The 18,674-nt window shown below is 52.7% G+C and overlaps 1 protein-coding gene across 3 annotated transcripts in view; it reads right to left on the bottom strand.

Moving 5' to 3' along the window:
* The window catches only part of Nfam1 (NFAT activating protein with ITAM motif 1), a 31,905-nt gene extending 13,942 nt beyond the window's left edge, over positions 1–17,963 (bottom strand). Inside the window, exons 1-3 of one of the 3 annotated variants that reach the window (XM_075960134.1) lie at positions 17,758–17,963; positions 2,123–2,443; positions 912–1,024 (exon numbers count right to left, since the gene is read on the bottom strand). In XM_075960134.1, coding sequence (XP_075816249.1) covers positions 912–1,024; positions 2,123–2,443; positions 17,758–17,875 — 552 coding nt within the window. In that variant the 5' untranslated portion in view covers positions 17,876–17,963. Of the gene's footprint in view, positions 1–911; positions 1,025–2,122; positions 2,444–14,129; positions 14,151–15,849; positions 15,871–17,757 lie in introns of those variants that run through there. The other 2 variants (XM_075960137.1, XM_075960138.1) reach the window with 2 other exon arrangements.
* Positions 17,964–18,674: the final 711 nt, after the last annotated feature.

The raw sequence follows: 18,674 nt of genomic DNA on the forward strand, positions 1-18,674 counted from the left end.
AACTGGTTAGCCTGCCCAAACTCACAGAGCTGGTAAGGTGTGTGTGTGGGGGGGTGTGTGGTTAGAGCACAAACCCGGTCTGGAGCTGTGCTCTCAAGCCTCCCAGCCCCCACTGACCACCAAGCAGGCTATCTTAGGATTTTAGTTGTTGTGTTTCCTCTGGGTTCCTAATCTCTGATATATCCTAATGCCTGGCACATAGTAGGTACTCAGCTGAGATCCACTTTAAAAGTCAACCCATGTTTTTCCTATGAAAGGACTGAGAATTATAATCCCGCCAGCAGATTCTTACTGAACACTACTAAGTGCAGAGTCCTATACCACAGGCCGAGGCAGGTGACAAGGAAAAGACCACTGCGAGAAGGTAAGAATGAGGGGTGCCCTAGTGGGGAGTCAGCTCTCCTAGGGAGTCACCGTGAACTGGAGATGGGCAAGCCAAGAGCTGGAGCACACTGTCGCCTTCACATACGCTCCAGTCTTGCTCTGTCATGTGCTCACCATAAGCGAGTCACAGCTTCTTTGGGCCTCACTCTCTGGGTCTGAGAGATGGGAAGAAATGTCCTTGTGGAAGGGTTAGGCACACAGCATCTTTTAGGCTCTCCCTTCCTTGTTCATGGCTGGCTATCAGGGGGGAGGGGCTCTGTCTGGGAACCTGATGGGAGCCTGCATCTTCTGCCGGATTCTTAAGGGATGAGTAACCTGGGAAAGTCTAAAGAACCCCTATTCTTTCAACTGGGTGGAAGTGGGCCTCTGGGCTGATGGAGTATCCTGCCCAGGGCCTAGGACACCCTATGGGACAGGGCAGTTCCTCTGGTCCTAGAAGCCTCCCCAGGTCCATCGTGCGGATGAAGGATACAAGACTCAGCATAAATGTATTACATAAATGTGTTACATGTCCACTTGGTCCTTACCTTCTTCCAAAGCAGTAGAACTGTGCCCAGCACACTCAGGGCACCCAGCAGGCCGGTAAAACTGAACAGCAGGGCCTCCTGGCACTTGAACGAAGGTGGCTGGTATGCTGTGTCTGGGCGGGAGGGAGGAGTGCGGGGAGCAGAAAGTAAGTTTCCCAGGAGAGCTCACGGCCTACATGGCCTACCAACCCCTAGCCCCAAAGCTTAACATTGCCCTTTTACCCGTTTCTAACTCTCTACAGACCCCTGACCTTCAGGGCCTTGGCTTTGTTCCTGTGTGTCTTGATTGCCGTGATACTCTAAGGATAGGACTATGTCATTTGCCCCTTTAGTGGCCCTGACTCAGTGGCCTTGGCACCACTGAGGGCTGCCTAGGGGACCCTGGTGAGTCATATCATCTTTGGGGACCTCCTTTCCTGTATCTGAAATAATGGTACTATGAGTGTATGCTGTGAGGGACACGGGGACTGACAAGGACAGTTACACCAGGGGTAGACAAGGGGCAAATGTCCCCTCATCTGGAGCCCTCCCTCCACCCTCCTTCCCTGCCTCCATCTGGCTGGCAGAGGACAAAGGACAACCCACGTCTGGGCCCATAATAGTTACTGAGCAAGTGCCCAGGCAGCATCCCTCATAGGCTAGCCTGTGCAACATCAGGCAGAGTACTGCCATGAAGGTCAGACACAAGGTCACATCCAGTCAAGCAGTAAAACAAAAAGTCAAACCCAGGGCTGTGGGATTCCAAAGTCCCAGCCCCTTCCAGTGGGACTCACGGAAGTGGCTAGAGAAAGAACCGGGTCTTTGACCACGGCTCGCTTTTAACTTTGGAGGTCTCACACCATTGAGAACGGTAACTAGGAATTACTGCCAGAATGATGTAAAACAAATGCTCACTCAAGCAAGATGCTCACAAGTCCTCCTGTGCACATGCCTAACCCCACACTGCCCTGCACTGCTAATGGGGTCCTGGCACCAGCGGGCTGAGTGACCTCTCTCAAGTCACTTGTCCAAGGTGTCCAGAGGCAGATCCCCACACTGGACCCCTTCTCTTTCAACACAAAGGTGGGTGCCTAGCACACCTGCAGGGCAGGGGTTCCCGGCAGGAGGTGGGGGGCTTCTGCTCTGTTTGCAAAGCTAGAAGGCAAGGTAGAGAAACTGCTGGGTGGTCCCAGCATTTCATTCACCCTGGCAGGATCAAGAGGAGGCCTTACCTCTGACCAGAATGAAGGTGCCGCTGCCCTGCACTGAGGTGTGTCCTTGGACTAAGCAGTAGTAAGTGCCTGTGGCCGATGCATTTGGCAGGCTGAGTTTAACCTCGCAATCCAGGGTCTGGTTCTCTGCACCAGGGCTGTGTTTGCAGTCAATTGGCTTCTCCACACTTCTCTTGCCATGGAGATCCTCATGAAAGAAGCTAAAGGTGAAGTCCTTGAATTGTGGTGTGTCCTGGTAGTTGATTCTGCAGCTAAAGGAGACAGCCGTGTTGGCCAGAGAGACCATGATAGGGAGGCCGGTGTTGGTCACTGATATCCCTCCTGTGGGGGGAAATGACAGGCTAAAGTGACAGCTCACTGCAAGATTCCTCACCCAAGCGTGCCTCCTGCGTGTGGACTGCACAGGGTGATCCTCAGAGAGATTCCATTTCTCCAATGGACAGAGGCCAGGCAAAAGCTTTGACTGAGGAAGAACAAGAGTCAGGAAGGTCAACCATTAGGGTGGATTCTTCAACAGGTGGGAAGTGGGAAGCAGAGACACCCCTGGGGCTGAGGGGACCTCAGAGCCTGAGCTCCTAACCCCTCTCCTTCCCACAGGATGAAAGGTACCCCCATTTGTTACCCATACAGACCTAAGGGACTAATAGCTAGGGAAGAAATGAAGGAAAGAATACAGGAAAACAGAGCACTTCTTGGCGGGGGACAGAGGGAGCAGGTCTTCATGCCAGCAGGGAAGGCTGGCCAGCCGGCAGAGATGGGCCATTCCCAGAATCAGGGCTGGGAGAACATTGTCAAGTCTCCAGGTGGTATAATAACCATTCCTCGGGGAGCCATCCTCCAAAGATGCAGAGACGCTCACATGCGGCCACTTGTGCCCAATGCTCATCACAAGGCCAGTTCCACTGGAGCCATCATCCCTAACCCACACTCATCAGAAAACAGTTTAAATACCCCCCTCCCCGTGCCCGCCCAAGCAGCAGCCCAGCCCGGCTAGGCCTCCTCCTGCAAGCTTCCGAGAGGCTGTTTAGAATTGGAACAGGGTCAGCAGCCACCGCCCCCGACTTTGGCAACACAGGTCTCTCAGCTTCAATATTCCATGCCTCCTGGGCCCTTCCTCTCCAGCAGCTGAGCAGCAGACAGTTTTTAAATTGAGGTCGGCAGCAAGCAGCCAAGAACACGCAGGCCGGCTTGTTAATCGGGAGAAGATCGTGCGTTTTGAGACGCTTAGAAACTCTCAAGATTTATTTTGCCGAGGAAAGTGAGCTGTGGGCCTCCTGCCTGTGGGCTGGCATGGAGCCAGGAGGGTCTCTTCAGGCCTCTTCAGCTTTCCCCTGGGGAAAGGGCCCTCAGGGGAGGCTGAGCCTTCTGGAAGATTCCAGGGCAGGGATGGAGATGATCCTCCAGTGATTGCTTACAGATTTGAACAGGCTGATATTTTGAATTTACTGTGGAGCCTCTAAGAGACTCTCCACCCCCTAAAGAACAGGGGCATTGATAGTACCACGTTCACTGCTAATGTGGTTCAATGGTCACTTTGGGAGTATTTACTGAGTTAGTGCCCAGGCCCCTTCCCTGGCAAGGAGTCCCTGTCCTGGGCTTCCCTTAGGCTGGCATTACCCTCATATTCTCTGGCCTCTGTTGCGGAGCAGCTGCGACTTGACTATACTATATACACAACATAATACTGGCAGAGCAATGTTCTAGCTTTGTTATTAAGAAGCCTCCTCCATCAGGGTAGAGGCGGTCTGAGGTACCACATGACTGGATAGAGGAGGCAAGAGACAGGAGTTACAGAATGATCTCCCAGGGTTCCAGACGGGCTGGAGGGTGCATGAAGCCATAGCATGGAGTGATTGAGAGCTCTGCCCACACCTCCAGCAGCTCCCCTGTCCCCTTCTGTCCCATGCCTCTGCCAGTCCTTCCCTTGGCAGCTGCACGGCCAGCAGCCTCCTGTACCCACAGATACCCTCTCTGTGGCCTGTCTGTGTCCCCCTCTGCCTGTGTTTCTTACCTGGAGAGTCCTCTGTCCAGAGCCCCTTTACCCGTGCTCCCTTCCTACGGCCAACTCCTGAGATCCTAGTCTTGATTCCTCAGAGGCTCCCGGTACCTGATCCTCCTGATGGGCTCTCCATATGCTCCTGTCAGGCTGCCAGGGTAAGCACAGCCTGCCTGGCTTCCCCAGGGTTCCAAAGTGAAGGGCGGAGGTTGGAATCCCACGGAAGAGACCTAGAAAGGGGTCATCCCTCCTTCCCTGGGACCTTTTGCTTCTCCCGTGTTACGAGGTCAGTCTCAGACTAAGGGAGGTAGACATGCTGCCAGCATGACGAAGCTACTTTCCTAATTTTTCTGGCAGGAAGATAACCATCCAGTTGTCTTAACCTTCCCCCATTCCCCCCCCCCATCTGCCTTTCCCCGGGGCCAAAGCACCCTTCTAAAAAATGACAGAATCTGCTAGAGCAATTAAGCCAATCTTTACAATTCTGGAGATAGCTATAAAAATAGATGTCTATTGTTCAACAGCCTTAAGGGATTGGCTGTTTCCAGGTTAAAGGGTTAAGATGACAAAATTCAGGGCCTGACTCTGGCCAGTCTTAGTACACAGAGACCTGGGGGTGAGAACCTCGGGCCTTGATGAAAGCGCAGTGTCTGGGGGAGAACGGACTCAGCTCCTTCCATGTCAGAGAAGCAATGACAACTAGTCTGGAGACAGCCAAGAGCCAGGAGGAATCTCAGTTGGTACAGTGCTAGGGTGTCTGACCTGAAGATGGAGTCCATCACTGTCCCTCCTTTGTGGGGTGTCAGCACCCCACAGTCTGGACCATGGAGCTACTGTGGATATCCAGTCCTCTGCTCTACTCCGTTAGTTTGCCAGTGAGAAACAGCCCCCATTTAAGGTCCAGACTGCAGATGAGCTCACAGAAATTCTAAGTCCATAAAACCTTTCCCTCTAGCATTTGCTGTGCCCCAAACACACACACACACACACACATGCATGCACGCACACATGCACGCACAAGCACACACCACTCTTTAAGGGTACCAGGCAGCTTGCAGCTACTACCTGGCCTATCAGCATCCCCTGTGATAATAAAGTAGAGATGCTTGGGGTGGAAGGGAGGGAGGGTAGAAGGGAGGGAGTACGCAGTGTCTCTAGGTAGGTCAGGAGGTGCCTGGGAGTTGAAAACTTCCTTGACTTGGAGTGGGTATCCAGAAATAGAAGGAAAAGAACATGAATAGGAAATCAACCTAGCCAGGTATGACACAGGCTAAATGCCAGTCTAATACCATGAGGCAATTATAGTAACCTCACTCCAGAGAGAGAGAGAGAGACTAGAAAGATGGCTCAGTATAGAGCTGGAGAGATGGCTCAGCAGTTAAGAGCACTGGCTGCTCTTCCAGAGAACCCGAGTTCAATTCCCAGCACCCACATGGCAGCCCACAGCCATCTGTAACTCTAGTCACAGGGGGTCCAACCTCCCCTTCTGGTCTTTGCAGGCACTGCATACAAGGGGTACACAGACACATTTAGGCGAACACTCATAAACATATGATAAAAAAAATAAATAAAACCTCTCCAGGTGTTGGGATACACACCTTTAATCCCAGCACTCTGGAGGCAGAGGCAGGCGGATCTCTGTGAGTTCGAGGCCAGCCTGGTCTACATAGCGAGTTCCAGGACAGCTAGGGCTATTACAAAGAGAAACTCTGTCTCGAAAACCCAAATAAATAAATAAATAAAAACTCAAAAAAAGAAGAGGTGGTTCAGTGGGGAAAATGGCTGTCACCAAGCCTGGTGGCCTGAGTTTTATCCCTGTGACCTACATGGAAGAAAAGGAACAAACTCCCTCAAGTTATCCTCCGACAGCCACAATCATGCAAGGGAATGCACGCACTAAATAGTTACATGTTAAAAGAAAATCAGGCGGAGTCTCAGAGGCTCAAAGCTCCAGGATTCATGAACAGTGGCATTGTGCTTAGAACGAGGCTTCACCTGACGCTGCTGAGGGGGCAGAGTCAAAGGCCATAAGCACAGGACGGAGAGGGGGTGGTGTTCATGGAGGAGCCAAGCACGGTAGCCACCAGCCGCCAAAGACAGCCTGTCAGATCCCGGACATTTGCACAGTCCAGTCACGGACAAGTGGTTACACGCCCTTTGGCTCGTGTCTCATGGATCTCTGAACTTTGGCAGTGTCTCACTCCCAGGGTAATGTGGCCCGGACAGGGAGCTGTCTGAGTGTTCTCTGAGGTTCTGTTCATTGCAGCTGTCTTTGGAGATAAGTACCCCAGGAGCAGGACTGAGAGGACCCCAGATTCCAGGGACTGAGGAGGGAAAGGTTCACGGGGTGTGGTTTTGTTTGTTTGTTTACTTGCTTGCTTTTGTTTTGTTTTGTTTCCGTTTTTCAAGGCAAGGTTTCACTGTGTAGCCCTGGCTGTTCTGGAACTATCTCTGTAGACCAGGTTGGCCTCACACTCACAGAGATCTGCCTGCTTCTGCTTCCCGAGTGCTGGGATTAAAGGCGTGCGCCATCCCTCCCAGCCTGAGTGGAACCTCCTGTCCTTGCAGTTCCCAGAACACAATGACCCTGACCCTACTTGGCTCTGTACTTCCACCCAGGGTGACCACGTGGAAGGACAGGAGTGGGAGTGGAAGGTCTGAGTGGGAGAGGTTGCCAAGGTCAGCATGGCTGTTACAGGGTTGGCGATGTGAAGAAGCAGGAAGCATTGTGACCAAGTGATCAAAGACTGTGACTTTCTCAGAGTGACCAGAGCTGCTGAGGGTCCAAAGGACCCTGGCACAAGTCAGAGTGATTCTTCTGGTCGTGCTCAAGGTGCCACAGGTAGGTCTTCAATGCAGGCTAAACAGAGACAAATCTGGCACAGGAAGACAGTCCCAAGAACCTTCCGTGTTTTCCGCAAGGGAAGGGACTCAATGCCGCCTCCAAAAGGTTGCAGATGTGCGGCCGGCAGGGTTCCATGAGGGCAGTGGGTGAGAAGGCAGGGAGGAAGACCAGGAGTTTTCTGTCTTGCAGTGGCTGAGAGCCCCTCCTTTTGACCCAGGTGGAAAGGGGGGAAGCAGGAAGAACTGAAGGTCAGGTAGGGTGTCTCTGGATGGGAACCTGGGAGCCTATGTGATGGTGGCCTAGATAAGAAGAGGGAAAGTGGGAAGACTCGAGGGGGGTGACATCTGTCTCTGGATGAGAGCCCTGAGCCGTGTGAAGGCAGAGGAAACTGGAAGTCAGGTAGGGTTGGGATGGGATGTCCCTAGAACAGAGGGGCAGCTGTGGATAGGAACCTGTGAGCCTGCAAGGAGACTGATGGGATGATACAAGGCCTGGGGAGGGCACATGCAGGAGGAGGCAGAGGAGCAGGGCCAGCTGGAGACAGGAAAGGGCTAGACTCTGCACTCAGCTTGGCTTTGTCCCATTTGGTCTCGAAGTCCTCTATGCCCCTCCCTGTCCTCACATATGGTCCTGACTAGGAAGCACAAGCCACGGCTAAGCTCACCCACCCCACTTCCCAGAGCAGTTCAGAGAAGATGGACGGCTCTCTGTAGCTCCCCACTGTCAGGAAGAGCAGAGCCTGGCCATAGATCGGATGGGGATGAGGGGTACTGAGGAACTAGAGCCCTGCAGACACAGATTTGGAGCCTGGCTCTCCCACTCAAGAGCTGTGCAACTCTGAGCAGGTGACTTGGCTTCTCTGGGCTTCAGTAGCTCTTCTCCGGCAGGGGAAAAGGAACAAGGCTACCCTCACAGGGTGTGGTGGCACAGACCTCACACTTCCGGTTTAAGTGACACACCCACAGCAGAACCCAGTTGGTTTTTAGTACCTCAGGTCCTTCCCTGACTGAGCAATGGGGTTGGTGTCACTTTGGAGTATCAACTGGTGGCCCAGCCTGGAGGCTTCCAGCTAGGTGTCCAGTTTGTGTGAGGGGAAGGCACACAAACTGTCTTCTGCTTCTCCCTGCCTGTTTGCAGACCCTTGGAAGAGACAGCCTATGCCCCAGGTGCCTGAGTCCTTCCCTTTCACGGTCTGCTGATGCTGTGACCACTTCAACTAACGTCAAGGCTGGGCGGAGTCACCAGGGACCTCTGTGCTGAGTCCAGGATGGGGAGTAATTTGTAATCAGAGAACCTGATCCGAGAATGTGGGCTCTCACCCCAACAGTGTTCCTTTGTGTGGTCAACTAAATCCCCTCCTGCCGTCTTCCTACGAGACAGGGTTACCTGAACCCCTCCAGCTCTCAGGAAGACTCAGACTCATCCTAGCCCCGCCCTCCCTGGTCAAGCAGGAGGCCCAGGAGGGAGTCTGAAATCAATCCACAGCGTCAAGACAAGCCATTTATAGAGACCAGAACCTGGAGGGCACATTTCACTTGGGGTTGAGCCATGGCGTGTGACCGGGTTTCAGTTATTCTCAACTGGGTTCAGACAGGGTCACCCTAAAACATGCAGCTTTTTTTTAAAAAAAAAATAAATATTTATTTATTTATTTAGTATACAATATCCTTTCTGCATGTATGCCTGAAGGCCAGAAGAGGGCACTAGACCTCATTACAGATGGTTGTGAGCCACCATGTGGTTGTCGGGAATTGAACTCAGGACCTTTGGAAGAGCAGGCAATGCTCTTAACCGCTGAGCCATCCCACCAGCCCCAACATGCAGCTTTTGATTTGAGGTTACTGTCCTGCTCTTAGAGTCACCCTCTTCGTATCCAGGTCCCCTTTCTGAGCTGTGCTTCTGGGTCTGGCTTCCCCACACAGCCTAGACTCTTAGGTGAGAACAGAAACTGCACTCGATCCCCTTTCACGGATGAAGTAAACCAAGGCACAGAGACGAGATGAGGTTTGCCCGAGCAGTACAGCTATTAAGCAGGGATGAGACCGTACTCTGGATATCTCTGAGCTCCCCACCCCCATACACACACACACACACACACACACACACACACACACACACTTGTATCCACTATTCTGCTATTATCTAAAATGTCTGAGCAAGCAAAACTCAAATGAAAGAAATATACTCTTTTCTAGGGAGCTGAAAGATGAGAGAAGCATTTCCCGAAATGTGGGTTAGCAAACAGGCAGATGGGGCTGACCCGTGGAAGGTTGGGGGGAAAGCAATACTCAGAACTGACCTGGATCCTAGAAGCATTGGGGGGGGGGCTGTTATTGTCCACCCAGCACCAGGAGACCCCGTGGCTCTCAGAAGAGGAAGTGGCCCATGAATCCTCTGTAGAGCAGTCTTGTAAACAAGGCTAACCAACAGTCCTCCCAGGGCGGGCAGTGACCCTTTAAGCAGGAGGCGGATGAGAGGAATAACCTTGACAAATGCCACTGAAGGTGCAGAGAGGTTAGTGCTTAAGGCTTCACTTCACCCCGGCTAACACCGCCTCTGCTCCAGCTGCCTGACCTCGCCTGTGAGCTCTCCGGAATCCACCAGCCCCTCCTGAGCCTTGGCTGGCTCGCCGCTCTGCCTGCAACTCAATCCCTCCCAAGGCACTGAGAGTAGTAAGGGCCCAGGCGTGCTGATCAAAGGTATCCGCCCTGACTCAGGTCGATTTTCAAGGAAAACACTTTGATTCCCAGCTCCAAAAGAAAGCCGTTCCCACGGTCTTTCTATGAGGCCTGGGGTTTGCCCTCCGATCCATTCCGGCAGCTCTCAGAGCTGCGTCTCTTTAAAGCTTCCTCTAAAGGGTCCCCAGGAAGACATAGACTGTGGCTGCTGGTTTGTCCCTGAGCCCCAGCCATGTGCCTGAGCGTGAATCTCAGGACACCGCAGGGCAGCCGGCCAGTCATTCATGACGTGGCAGGCGGTCGCCAAGTGGCTGGTGCAGGCGTTGGAAGGCGACCTTTGAACAGCGGGTGTCTTATGGAGTTTTTAGTGCTAACGTTCTCCAAATGCCACGCTCAGATTGACTGTCATGTCCTTCAACACCTCTGAATCACGGTTGCATGCAGATGTGGCTTGGCTGCAGGCTCTATCCACAGCCTGTCCGCACCCCATTCTCACGTTTCTAGACCTCAGACCCCAGAGTGCAGGACAGCCATGACGACTCACACCAAATGAGCGTCTTTGCCGAAGGTTTGGCCTGGATTAAATGCACAAATGTTGACGGGGGTTTCTCTAGCCGTGGCCTTTCTTACGAGCCCCTTTACAGTATGGTGAGCAAGACCTGGGTCAGCTGGGGACTCGATGTCTCCCTTTTGACCCATCTGTACCCTCAAAAGGATGGGTAGAGACAGTGACAGAGCCAAGAGTGGGGACGGGACTCTGTTTCTTGTCTTTGGATGGGGGATGGGTGAAATGTCCTGAGGACTCCCGGGGGTCCTGAGAAGGGGGCTGAATGACACAGCTGGACACGAAGCAATAGAAGGGAAGCCTCTGGGGCTGTAGAAACTCAGAGGACAGGACCTCACCCAGCCTGAGAAGGGACAGGAGCTTTCTGGGAAAAGACCCGTGGACTGGGCCATTATTTTCTGAATTATAATTCTTCAGGTCCCGCCCCACCTCCTCCCTCCCTAAAAGTGAGACGGGCTCAGCGTAGAGATTCTTGAAACCACAGGGAAGGATCAAGAAGAAAGGCGGACTGTCTGCAGTTCGCCACCCTGACAGAGCAGCTGCGAACGTTTTTGATGTCTTTCTTTCCCATCTCCTTACCAGGCTGAACTTTGAAGGAAGAAAAGAGGAGGAGGCAGCCGGGTGGAGGAGGGGCGGGCAGGAGCATTTTAAGCCTAAGAAAGCTCTTGGGTAAAGCTTCTAGAAGTTTCCCCACAGGGCGCTGTGTCGGGGCACTGAAGAGAAGCTGGTGAGAGAAAGGGTGAGCAGGGCATCAGGGTACGGAAGAGGTTGGAGGAGGTGGGGGGGCGGGTAGCTAAAAACCAGGTATAGCCTCTGGGAGCTTTTGCTTTAGAAGGGAAATGTCATTGCATTTTGGAAAGGGAACAAGAGAATACCACAGAGTTCTAACCAGCGGACCTGGGCTACCTAAAACCTCCCCGGCATTGGTGATTCATCTGGCTTCTCCTTTCTTCCCTTCAGTCTGCCTTTAAAACACAAGCTCAGGCTTGGAGATGTAGCTCAGTTGGGAGAGTGCTTGCCTACCATGCACAAAGCCCCAAGTTCAATCCCCAGCATGACATAAACCCCGTGTGGTAGAGCATACCCATCATCACAGAAGCTGGGCAGTAAAAGCAGGAGGATCAGAAGTTCAAAGTCATCCTTGTCTGGCTACATAGCAGGTTTAAGGCCAGCCTGAGCTTCAAGAGACCCTGTCCTTAAAAAAAAAACTAACTACACTGTCGGGAAGTGATGGCGCAGACCTTTAATTCCAGCACTCAGGAGGCAGAGGCAGGGGGATCTCTGTGAGTTCGAGGCCAGGCTGGTCTACAGAGTGAGTTCCAGGACAGGCTCCAAAGCTACAGAGAAACCCTGTCTTGAAAAACTAAAATAATAATAATAATAATAATAATAATAATAATAATAATAATAATATAACCACACAAGCTCCCATCCTGATCCCTTGACCTCAGTCCCCCCCCAACTCCTGCACTCACTTGCCTCCTCCCACTCCCTCAGACTCCAACCTGGGGCTCCTCTTTCCCTTCCTTCACCACAGCTTTGGAGGCTGCCTCTTTGAGCATCAGGAGAGCTGCAGAGATAATGGCGGCTGGTCTGTGATTCCCACTGCTTCTGGTCTTGACTCCTGACCCTCTGTCTGTGGCTTCCCTTCTTTCTGGGATCTCCACCTGTCTGCTATCTTTGACATTTGCCGTTTTTTTTTTTTAACCTTGTCCACCTCCAAGGGTCTTAAGATCCTTGGCACAGTCTAACCTGCCCTAGATAGGCTCAGCTGTCTCCTGAGCAGCTAAGGGAGGGCTGTCTGCTGGAAGTGAGGCTGTCTCCTGGTCCCCGGGCTTCTCTGCATGAGAAGGTCTAAGAAGGGCACTTGGTTCGTTTGAATGTAGGCCTATGCTCACCCTGACGTGATGACACAGCCTACATGGCAGAGGCCACCCCTGCCTGGCTCCATGGTTTCTGCTGGCTCAGCAACAACAGGTGGGGTGTGGTTTGCCCTTCCTTTCTCTAGAGTGCATGCCGTCCTCAGGCCGGATAGGAGCAGATGTCCAACCACTTCCAAGCACCCCGCTAGACCACAACACCTAGAAAAAAATCCCAACTACGGTCACCTATCAAATACATGGTGAAATCAGGAGCCCCTCCCCACCCAAGTCCCAGCCACGAGTCCCGACAGGATGCCAGGTCAGGGCCCAGCCATCTGGGACCTGGAAGTCCTCATCTGGGACAGGCTCTATGCTGATTACACCCTCAGAGAGGACAGGGCCTGGCACCGCCTTCCAGAGGCTCTGAGAGTGTGTCCAGAGACCATGAGTGACTCCCTGTCACCTACAAGGAATCTGGGAAGACGCTAGGAAGACCCCAGACTCTGAGGTACCCAGATACAGAGGAGAAGGTGGTAGCAGGGAGATGCTGGACGCAGAGGAGTCCACTGGGCAGGGTATACACTGATCCCACACTGGGGAGTAAGCACCGAGCCACACAATTCACTGTGCCCATGTTTGAGGTTTCACACATCCTCAGTGAGGGTGTCAGCGGTACCAAACATGACTTCCTGCCATTGTTAGCAAGAGATTTGCATGAGAAGCTGCCAGATATCTCAGCGGGATGGGAAGGGAGGTGGTGAGCAGTCAGGTAACTGGGCCAAGGTCTGCCGAGAACTCAAATTCAAGCTGGCCAGGCCACCTTCACCAGGCTTTTATGAGCTTCATCTGCCAACTTCAAGTCTCCCCTGACCTCCTCAGGCTCATCTGGAGTTTCCCCTCCCCTTCTTCTGGCTTCAGTTGCCACTGCAGCGCCCGATGGTCCTAATCCTACCACAGTAAACCTGGGCTAGAGTCACCAGGAGCAAGGAAGGGCAAGTCCCAAGCTCACTTGCGAGTCTCTCCAACACCTGTCCACTCCCACTCACAGTACCCAAGAGACTTTAGGCCAGAGCAGACGCAGGCCAGATGGTGTAAGAGCACATTCAGCCCGGGTCTAACCAGGATGAACATCTATCCCAAACCCTGGGGAAAGCTGGGCCGTCTGAGGCTGATGAGCTTAATGTGCTGCTGTTGTTACTGTTTTCTGAGCACCCCTGGGTGCTGAGCACCGTGCTGGGAGTCACGGATGTAAAGCCCCATCCTGCGGACGTTCCATACCCAGCCACACAGGATGACAGAGTAGCTTCAGTGGGAGCATGTGCCCTGGAGCCCAACACACAGGGATGCACAGAGACACACAAACACACCTGGAGACCATGCCTGTTTTCACAGCCCTAAACAGGATGGCCCTAAAATGCCCAGCTTGGCTTCAGACAAGCAATGTGCTCACTTCGCAGGGTACTCTACAGCAGGTGTCCCCACAACATGGCAGGCTGGTGGGCCATATTGGTTGTGTCCCAGCTACTCCGCCATCACAGATGGTCTATGAACAGAAAGCACTGCCGTGTCCCAGGAAAACTTAGTTATGGACATGGGAATTTGAACTTGGCATAATATTCATGTCACAAAATATTTTTTTCTTTGGCTTTCTCCCCCGACCCCAGACCTTTGAAACATATGAAAAATCCCTCATAATACTCTCAGGCCATATCAGGGAGGTGGAGAGCTGGTCTAGGGGCCGCAGCCCTACACTGTGACTCCATAGCAGAGACAGATGCCACCTACCTCTTATCAGCGGCATATACCTTAAAAGGCATAGTGTTGAGTCAAAGAGACACATCACAGAAGAATACACACAGCAGCATTTAAATTAGATCAAGTTCAAAAGCAGACAAACTAGGCTCCCACATGCTTTAGTGTGTGTGAGTTTCCATTCCCAGGGCTGAGACAAGAGAAACTACTCTACCATAGTGACTTTGTGCTAAATGATGAAAGTATAAAGAAACAGGTCCAGGCTTACCAGCACCCCCATGTCCACAGTCATTCAGAAGAAAACAATACCTCTAAGGGAAGAAACAGCGTCTCTGGAAGAATGTCCTAGAATGTTCCAGAATGTTCTCTCTCTTGCCCCGTGCCTCAATCATGCCACATGTTTTTTTGGGGATTGTATTTGTTATTCTTTACTGTACTTTTCAGTATGTGATTTATATTTCACGGTGACAATGAAGAAGGCATCGAGGACCTACTGGGATGGCGCCTGAACCTCCGCCAGACCGGCATTATAATCAGCTGGCAATGGTCTCACATCCCACCGCTCTGGGAGAATTTCCTCTTCAGTCAACAGAACCTCTCACTCTTTCTTTCCCCGGCTTTGTCTTCTGGCCTCCCGGCCTTTCCATGCTGTGCCCGTGTGCCACCTCACCTGCTCTGCCCCTCTGGGTCCAGCCCCCAGCCGATGCCCTCTCCAGCAGGCAGCCTTTCCAGCTCTCCCTGAGCCCACCTCAGCACCGCCGCCTCTCTGCAGGCCTCTGCCTCCCAAGCTCTTTATTGGGATTAAACGAAGATGAAAGGCAGGGGCTAGTGGTGACAGAGGCTGGAGGGGCAGGAAGGGAGGCAGGAAGCCTTAGCTTGCAGAAGGCAGTGCTACTATTCATGTTTGGGGAACAAAGGGAGTGGTGACATCTGAGGCCAGAGAGCACAGTCAGACGCACGCATGAACTCCGTCTGGGTCCTGTTCCCTAGGACAAGTCTCATGATCTCCACCCAGCTGCGAGAGCGGCCTGGGCCTTGTTCACATCTGTTCCCCATGGCGTCTAGAGACCTGTGGCCCCGGAGGCTCGGCAAGCCACTTCAATTCACTTCCTCCTCCATGGGTATTTGAGAGAGAAATCAGCAAAGCTCCAAGTTTAAAAACAGTCGAAAGAGAAAAAAGGCTGACATTTGTCAAAGACACTGAGGCCCAGACACAAGCAGATTACCCCAGGTCACACAGCAGTCAAAAGATGCATCTGAATCCCAGCATTTGAAAAACTGAGGCAGGAAGATGGATGGAGAGTTTGAGGCCAGTCAGGGCTGTACAACAAGTTCCAAGGTACATGCTGAAATCGTGTCTCAAGAAAAGAAAGAAGGACTAGCAAGATGGTTCTGTGGGTAAAGGCACTTATGGGGTAATCTTGGCAATCTGAGCTCAATCCCCCAGAACCCGTGTAAAAGTGGAAAGAGAGAACTGGCTCCACAATGCTGCCCTCTGGTCTGTGAGAAACACTTGGACCACACACCCAAACAATAATAATAATAAATAAAATAAGAGGGAGGAAGAAGGAGGAAGAGGAGAAAAAGGAGGAGGAAGAGAAGGAGGACTCTTAGAGTATCAGGTAAGGTGATGCAAGCCTGTAATTCTAGCACTTAGGAGGAAGCTGAGACAGGAGGATTGCCATAAGTTGGAGGGTATTTAGGAAGCCCTGTTTAATGAACGAGAGAGAGAGAGAGAGAGAGAGAGAGAGAGAACGCTTGCGTGGTGCATGGATGTATGGGAGAGCCCTTAAAGCTTGTGGTAGGGGTGTGGAGGAAGAGCAGAAGCAGGGGGCGGGACTAAGAGAGGGGCTGTGATGGGCAGGGGGCAGGACTAAGAGAGGGGCTGTGCGTTCCTGTAAGCAGCTTCAGAAGCGAGGGAGCAGGCTTTATTTTCTCATGCAAGAGCAGGAAGAACTTCTCTATGGCAGAGGGTTTGTTGCAACACAGGGGGAAAAAAAATCTGTTTCTGTTTTTGTTTGTAGCTCACCCTCTTCCAAACCAGCTTTCCTGCGGCTGAAGTGGCTTGGCCAGCAAAGCCTCCTCCAACTCAGTCCTTGGCCTTTGGAGGGGAGAACCACACAGAGAAAAGATGGGAACCTGGGGGACAGTAAGTTAAATTGACTAAGTGGGGCTTTTTTTCTTATTTTAAGGTAGGGAATGAGGGTTGTTGAGACAGGATCTCACTCTGTGGCCCAAGTTAGTCTGGAACTAATAGCGATTATCCTGTCTCCGATTCTCAAATCTTGGGATTACAGGCACGGGCCACAACACCTCGCGTAAGTGGAGGTTCAAACACACTGTCAGCAACAGGCACAGTCTAGCTTTTGCCTGGTTTTACATAGGCCTGGGGTGAGCAGTGTGGTACACACTGAAGGAGACAGACCACAGGGTTGTACCCCAGCCTGCCATAGAGGCTGCACAAACTGGATCCTGCCTCCCCAGTGTAAATGTTCCTATGGAGAATGTTCTTTGCAAAGAAAGTAACGGGACCAGCAGAGCCTCCTGGACAGGGTTCTGGCTGGGCCAAAGCTGAGTCTGAAAATGACCCTAGCCTATAGCCTAACCTCTGTTCTACTGCCTGACTTCATGTGGACAGACCTCCGTGGGTTTGTCTCCCGCTCAGTGAATGGGGGCGGAGGACATTCAGTGCCGGGTCTGTGTGAAGGTTCAATAAACGCTAACTCCTGGTTATCAGGAGAACTGTTTGTGATATAAATGGAAATGGGGATGTGACGCGATCAGGGCAGAAGCAACTCCTCGTCACCTCCTCAATGTCAAAGCAGCACTGGGGAGGGGCCCTCAGTGGGAAAAACGCTTGCAGCGCAAGTGTAAGGACCTGAGTTCAAATCCCTAGAATTCACATAAGTCACAGTAGCATGTGTCTATAACCCTACTGTTCCTGCCACAAGCCTAGGGGACACAAACAGAATCCTTGGAAGCAGGCGGGCATATGCAGCAGTAACAGACGAGCAGACAAACAGAGAGAAATGCTGTCCCAAACAAGGTGGAAGGCAAGGAGGGACACCTGAGGCGAGCCTCCGACTCTGCACACTCACCATGGCACGCACACACTCTTACCAAAGAAATAAATAGAAGTCAAACTGAGAAGGAAGAGCGTTCGGTTTCCACAGTGAGATACCTTGGGTCAGTCACGTGCCAGCTGCTAGCCTCCCCAGCACTTCCAGAGAGTGGTGCTAGCTATCCTGAGAAGGACACCTCGGAGCTCCACTGCCTGGACAAACTCGCCCCTACCCCACAGCCTGCTGTGGATCCAGACCTTCCCGATTCCAAGGGAGCCTGGAACCAGGAAAAGGCAACAGTGTTGGTCCTGGGGAGACTCACTGGGGTCAAAATCCTGGGCCTCTGGCTGTGTTTATGGAATTGGGAAGTGTGGCCCCTCTCTAGTGACCTTAACAGCAACTGTGCCCCCACACGCCATGCTCTGGCTGGCTACCGTCCTGTCCCTGTCCTCTACAGTGAACCAACCACCAACAATAGCACCCAGGGCAGCTCTGCCACCTGGCAGATTCAACCTGAGAAGTCTACCAAAGCCCCCATGTCAGAGCTGTTTTTCCCTGTGCAGATTCCTCTCCTGACCTCAAAACCCACACCCACCCTCCTTGTTTAAGGACCAGGGGCCCAAGCTATGCTGTCAGGGAAGCTGTTAACACCGCGGTGAAGACACGGCGCTGTCCCCCACCCCTTCAAACGCCACCTTGGCAAGGCATTAGCTAAACATCTCCCGAGTCCCCAAAGGCTTCCCCTGTGAAGTCTACAATGTTCAAAAGCAACCAGCAAATCCCCAGAGACAGGTCCCGAGAATTAGCGGCTCCCGCTGGATGAAAGACACTCTGATGTACGTGAACAAGAGGACGTGAGGAGGAGACAGACTTGCCTGCTAGCTGCAGGGTCCAGGGCACCAGCAGCAAACGGAGGAACCACCAAGCTGGGAGGCAGCTGGGAGGATGCAGGCATCCCACCCCAGCCCCACACCGTGGAAACCAGCTCTCCATCCAAGGCAGCAGCCGCCGCTGTGAACGGGACACTTCATCAAAGTCTTTCTTCCTCTTTAGCTTCACTGGAGGCTCTGGCCCCTGCCGGCAGTCACAGTTCCCTTTTGTGTCCCAGTAAGTTCCTCCTCTGGACGCCTTTCTGCTTCCTCAAGCTGTTCCCCTTAACTCCGACTTCCCTCTGAAAGAGTGGGGGCAGCCTTAGTGGGGGTTCCAACAAAGAAACAGTCTGGGACTCCAACTTGTCAAGCCACACAGTAGGAAAAGAGCTAGGGGTGGGGACCTAGGCCTCCCCAGGCCAACATCTGTCTGTTTCTGTCCTCCTAGGGCCCTTGCAGTATGGGACCCCTGTCCAGGAAATAGCGGTGCTCCTTGGGTTGGTACCTTACACTTCTAAAACCCTGAAACCAGCCACAATCCCACCTGCTCAGAAGTCTCCTCTGCAATGTTCCTGCACCCCTTGATAAGGTATCCTGAAGACTAGGGTTTCTTTGGGGCACGGGTGGCTGGAGCATAGGGCAGGGGAAGGGAACAGTGGAGGGGTGGAAGCCAACTGCAAGGCCTGAGCCACTTGTCCCAGCCTCCGTGGGAACCTAACACCTCCAGGTGTAAGAGAAGGCACTGGCCAAGTAGGGCCTGGTGGGGCCCTTCAGAGAAAGTCCTCCTCCTGGAGGTTTCCCTAACCTGGGTTCACCCCATGCTCCTAAAATGAGACACAGGCACTGCTTTCCCATGATCTCTGCTCTCACTGGCCCTACTTTTCTAGGGGCACCAGCACAGGGACCCAGCACAGTGATGATCT

Source organism: Microtus pennsylvanicus, chromosome 2, assembly GCF_037038515.1.
Source record: "Microtus pennsylvanicus isolate mMicPen1 chromosome 2, mMicPen1.hap1, whole genome shotgun sequence".
Classification (NCBI taxonomy): domain Eukaryota; kingdom Metazoa; phylum Chordata; class Mammalia; order Rodentia; family Cricetidae; genus Microtus; species Microtus pennsylvanicus.